The 6,077-nt window shown below is 37.6% G+C and overlaps 1 protein-coding gene across 2 annotated transcripts in view; it reads left to right on the top strand.

The window, feature by feature from the left end:
- Positions 1 to 3,688: 3,688 nt before the first annotated feature.
- The window catches only part of wnt7bb (wingless-type MMTV integration site family, member 7Bb), a 28,641-nt gene continuing 26,252 nt past the window's right edge, over positions 3,689 to 6,077 (top strand). The window contains exon 1 of one of the 2 annotated variants that reach the window (XM_026919944.3): positions 3,689 to 4,351. In XM_026919944.3, coding sequence (XP_026775745.1) covers positions 4,281 to 4,351 — 71 coding nt within the window. In that variant the 5' untranslated portion in view covers positions 3,689 to 4,280. The other variant, XM_026919943.3, reaches the window with a different exon arrangement.

Raw genomic sequence — 6,077 nt, 5'->3', positions numbered from 1 at the left:
GCCGATTGTCTTTAAAGAGCTGAACGAATGGAAAACATTCATGAAGCCATCTCACACACTCCCTTACTATAGGCACATATGGGCACGTCTCTCTTCTCAGAGCAAACTCACAATATGGAGTTACGTCATGTTCACAGGCATCTTAAAAAGCTTTTAAACAATAATATTAATAATAATAATAATAATAATAATAATAATAATAATGTAACCCATTAATGTGATTTCACTGCTGTTAGAAATGTGTGCATACCAGTAAATGTCAGATATGGACAGGCATCACCACTTTTGTAGTAAGAAATTTAAGAAAACCAAACATTATATGCCAAACATGAAGAAATTTATATTTCCCATGCTGTCTATAACATAAACACTGAGAAATGGCAAGTAATAATATCATTTTAGTAGTATTATTATCACAATAGACCTTTGTAATTCTGTGAGGTTATACTGTATGTAACTGTTAGTTTGAAAACTTTAATTGTTATGAATTGGTTAATTGTTATTAATCTTTTATCATATTGTTAAGAATATTTCTGTAAAACTCTGAACTCCCAACTTTTAATTAATTAATTAATTCATTCATTCATTTGTTCATTCATCTTCATTAACTGCTTTATCCTGGTCAGGGTCACAGTGGACCCAGTGCTGATCCTGCAAGAGAATTCACTTTGGATGGGATGCCAGTCCATCATAGGGCACCATGCACACATATATTCCCACATTCATTCACATCTAAGGGCAGTTTAGTATAGCCAAACCACATACCTGTTTTTAGGAGGTGGGAGAAAACCCACGTGAACCTGGGGAGAACATGTGAAACTCCGCACAGACAGTAACCCGAGCTCAGAATTTGAACCTTGGACCCTGAAACTGTGAGGCAACAATGCTGCCCGCTGTGCCACCGTGCCACCCATCTATTATTCAGTTATTCAGTAATTACTCTGAACTTTTCTGTAACTACAATGAAACTAACAGAAAAAGGTATGAGTTTAGAGTTTGAGCGATTAATGTATCTGAATCCACACACATGTCCTGGAAGTTTATTCTATTTTTCGAAAGATGGAGCTCTGTTATGATGTGCAATAATCCACTGACAGTAATTTTAAGAGCATAATATGGATAATCACACTATTCTATATGATTTGCACTGCACAAAGCTTTCACTGCCTTCATAAACGTAGACATTTATAAAGACAAATGCAAGCAATTACTTCATTAAACAGGCTAACCCAGGCCTAGCATTGTGACCATGGAACTGGTGGCCACTCGTCCTGCTCTCACAGCTTATGTAAACTCTTTCTCCCACAATTTTTGACAGTTTATCTTTCAGAGCAATACCAACATGATACACTAGAACCATAGAGCACACAAAATACATTTGTTCTGAAACAGTCTAATCAGTTGCTTCAAGAAACTAGGCTTATAGAATTCTAGAAAAACTAGAATTAGTTTAAATAGAAAGGCTTAAACCTAAAATGGCTTTGTTACATAAGGAATAAAACATGACAGGGCATGCTGTTAAAGGAGGAAAAACTAATGCTTGGTGTATTACCACCTCCAAGGTTGATTATTATCCTATAACAGCATATCCTGATGTATTTTATTCCTCTTATACCACAGCAATTTGGCAATGTTTACAGTTTTGTGTTTGTTAAAGAACAACACCTCATACTTTTTTCTAACCATTTATAGTTAAATGTTAATGTAGTGCAACGTCAATAAAAGAAGCTAGTTCCTTACCTTACAGCAGCTATTAACAAGCATTCCCTAACATTCATTTGACGTTAATAATGCAGCAGACCAGTAATGCAGCTTGTTACAGAGAAACTGTACAAATCTATCCTTAGACTATCTCATGGTGAAAAACATAAAGGATTAGTTTTACTTCTCGCCTTTACTGTCTTGGTTGCCCCTTTTGTTTTGCTGTTCTCATGGCGATGAACACCATGTACTTGTGCTTCCATTTGCATTCTTGTCCTGGCTCCGCCCCATCTTGTCAATGGTTTGTTACCGGATTGTGTTCACCTGTTCTGTGTTAGTCCTTGATTAGCTTGTCCATGTATATATTTATACACACACACACACACACATACACACACACACATATATATATATACATATATATATATATATATATATATATATATATATATATATATATATCCTGTTGTGTATGCATTGTTGCAAAGTCTTATTGTACTTCCTGGTTTTGACTCTAGGTCCCATTCCTCATTACATTATGGATTGTCCTGCTCAGATTCAGAGTTAGAATGTAAGCCTGTCTGCCTGCATTCTGACCTTTGCTGTGCACTCTGAATTTGATTGTTGGATTTGCTCAAATAAAAGCACTACAGTGTAAACACTTGCATCCTGCCACACTCTCTACACGCCTTATGTTCCAGTTACAAAGTGCTGATACTGAAGAGTCCTTCCAGTAAATAAATGTCTCCTTCCAAAAGATTCATCATTATCAACAGTTAAACATGTATATTCCATTTATTACTACTCTTTATTATGCGGTGTCCAATTTGTCCAATTTGAAGTCCAATTTGAATTAGCTGTTAATATTAAAATGGTAACAAATGAATGCTTTAATATAGTGAGTTGTCTTGCAGCTGGCACTAATGTTAGAGCCACCTATTTACAGAAAATTAATCAACATCTTCTGACCAATCAGTAAAATTACTGTAAAATTTACAGTAATTGACTTACAATTGAGGCAGTATACAACTGAGCAGAAGGTTAAAGGGTCTTGCTCAAGGGCCCAACCTTTGGTGGTCCTGGGATTTGAGTGCATGACCTTCTGATCTGTAAGTCAAAGCCTTAACCACTGAGTGATAACTACCTAAACTAGTTTTTATTGATTCAACTGCCTCCACCACAACTAGCTAAACTATCTTTTATTGATTCAACCGCCTCCCCCACAACTACCTAAACTAGCTTTCATTGATTCGATCACCTCCACCACAACTACCTAAACTAGCTTTCATTGATTCGATCACCTCCACCACAACTACCTAAACTAGCTTTTATTGATTTGACCGCCTCCACCACAACTACCTAAACTAGCTTTCGTTGATTCAACCACCTCCATCCCTGCTGAAAAAAATAAAAAACAATAGAAACCATCACAAACAATAGAAACCATACAATTGCAATGGTTTCCACTACAAATACCATTACCAACCATAAACTAACTGTTACCATTAATGGTCTTTAATGGTATCCACTAGACACAAACACATGCCTAGAGACCCACAGGGACCATTACGGTTTCCATTAAAACTAATACAATTCCCATTATAACCATTAAAACCATTACAATTTCTATTAAGGTTTCTATTTTTTTTCCACTGAGTTAACTCACACTAAATGATGAATTTCAGTGCTTTATAGTAAAGCCCCAAGTTTTTACTAGCATGTAAAATTAACCTCAAACAGGGTTTGTATTCACCTAAAATTTTCACTTTTGATTACAGTATCCTGTAAAAATAATAGTGTTTTGCTGTAAAATAAATACTAAAATAAATTTACAGCCATTTTTAGAGTGAAGGCTATTAAATGTGTAGCCGTGAGCCATTTATGGTTTAAATCTTGTGTGCAAAACAACAACAACAACAACAACAGCACGTGCAGCTGATGAAGTTTGTCCAGCGCATATAACAGCGGCGAACATGAACCATGTGGGCGTGGCTTGAGACACCTGCCTTCGCCTACCTGCCGACAGGCGGAAAGGGCGTCAGATGTCGTCAGGACACCGAGAGCAGCCGTCGATGCGCTGTGGAACCTGATAGCCTCCACCTTCGGCATTCCGCCGGGAGGGAGAGGAGGAGAGAAGGTGCCGAAGAGGGAACTTGAGAAGCAGGTTCACCTGACGAGGAGAGTACAAACACAGCTCTGGTCCGCTTTTGAAACAAAGAGCGCGACGAGGGAAACGTAGCTTTGACCACCACGACAAGGGCTAGCTTCTCAATTTGCCCTCGTGTGTACAGTATATGTATGTGTATGTGTGCGCGCGGGCGTGTGCGCGTGTGTGTGTGTGCGCTCGAGTGCGTGTGTGCGCGTGTGTTCTACTCCAAACAAAAGACTGCATAGCATCTATTAGCTTAATTTTAACTTTCACTATGGGTGTCGGATTCCCGGAGCCTTTAAAGGAACTCGGAGCACCTTGTCTGCCAGACAGATACAGTTGCTTCACCTGTAGCTACACGCTGAAGTGAAGTGCCAATGTGAGAGGAGTTTGTTGAGTTAATGGCCCGGGCACAGCGCTTTTTAACACCATGCCCAGATCCCTAACACAGTGGATGATTAAAGTGCTGCTCTGTTTCGCCATCGTTTATTTGCGACTCGGGTGAGTTCTTTATGAGCACTTTATACAGTGCGCATTTTTGGGTCATGTTTAGGTCATAGGTCATATAGGTTGTTTACTAAGTAGTGGGCACGTGCATACCGATATACAACATAACCTACAAGCATACAACATAACCTACATAACCTTATAATGCGCCTGAGCATTAGTTTGTTGACACTGTGGTAAAAAATACAGGTTGTTTCAGTGACTCTAACAACAGTTTAACACCTGTAACCGGTATTAGTACATTTCTGAACTGCTTTGCATACACTGCATGCACTCCTGGGCAAAAAAAAAAAAAAAAAGAGAGAGACAGTCCAAATCCAAAATGGCAAATATTAAGCTTTTAATGGTCTTAACAACGAATGATTGGTCAGGAAATGAGCAAGAATTAAACAAATGCACTCCTGAGAGCTCCTGTGCCACCATTTGCTTGTTTACTTTTGCTGATTGGGGAAAAGCTAGAAACAGGGACATTCACTCATATAGTCTTCATATATGCAAAGGTAAAAATCATGCTAATGATTAAAATGTTTGATGTAAAATTCAAACTAACACATGTCTGGGGGTAACAAAATTTTCCAAAAATATCTTCTGGGATTTTTTTTTTTTTTTTAAAGATTAGTCATTATTTGGTTTTCTGCCACACCTGATGCAGCCCATCAAGGGCCTCAAGGCTTAAACATTTAAAGAAATCAAATAGAAAAGCTCTGATACTAACTTCCTTTATCTATCAGTTTAATTCTTGCTCATTTCTTCACCAATGATTTGTTGTTAAGACGATTAAAAGCTTAATATTTTTGCCATTTTGTTCTTGGCCATTTTTTTCTAGTTGTCAGAAGCATGTTTAGGCCAAACTGCCAAACATGTTATGTGGATCATCTGTACATTCTCTCTCTCTCTCTCTCTCTCTTTCTCTCTTTCATACACTTTTCCTAACCCTCATTAATAACGGCACGGCTCGAGCTGTATTTCCACATTCCTTCACTCACACGCAGCAGCGCTATGCATTTTGCAATCACTTCACCTGTAGTTTCTGAGAATGTCTGATTGTAGAGAACTGAGTCGCTTAATAAAACAGTCAGAATAGGAATAAGGAAACTACACACGTTTGCTTTTTTTTTTTTTTTTTTAACAGGAGTTACAAGCATGTACCTGTTATTAGCTGAGGTATGCCATAATTACATCCTACTTAAAATGCTCTGCTCTAGACCATATGCAGTACTGTGCAAAAGTTTTAAGCACCCTACATTCTTTTGTACTATCTTTTTTAAAAAAAAAAAAAAAGTCTTCTGCATTAGTGTGTCAGTAGAAAAGACGCAACATCCATTCCAAACTAAATAAATAAATGCATTAACAAATAAACAAACAAATACACGTTGGGCTACATAGAAAAGTTTTTGCATGCCATGCCTTTAAAGAAAGGAGGATATTAAGTAACAGACCGCTTTTCAGATAACATTGAGATTGCGGCTGTCTGGAATTACCTGCCGAAACATAAGCAAGTGAGACAGTGAGAAAGTCTACAAAGAGCTATGGCAAGCTCTCCAAGATGCCTGAAATAACTTACCAGCCAATTTCCTTAAAACTACACCACGGTGTACCTAAGAGAACTGGTGCAATTTTAAGGGTGGTCACAATGAATATTAATTTAATTTAGATTACACTGATCACTGCTGATTGATATATAGAAAGGTTTCATTTAGTTATGTTAAAAAGCATCATT

This window comes from Pangasianodon hypophthalmus, chromosome 9, assembly GCF_027358585.1.
Source record: "Pangasianodon hypophthalmus isolate fPanHyp1 chromosome 9, fPanHyp1.pri, whole genome shotgun sequence".
Lineage (NCBI taxonomy): Eukaryota > Metazoa > Chordata > Actinopteri > Siluriformes > Pangasiidae > Pangasianodon > Pangasianodon hypophthalmus.
The sequence above is the reverse complement of the archived record's forward strand: the minus strand, read 5'-3'. Positions and strand labels throughout refer to the sequence as shown.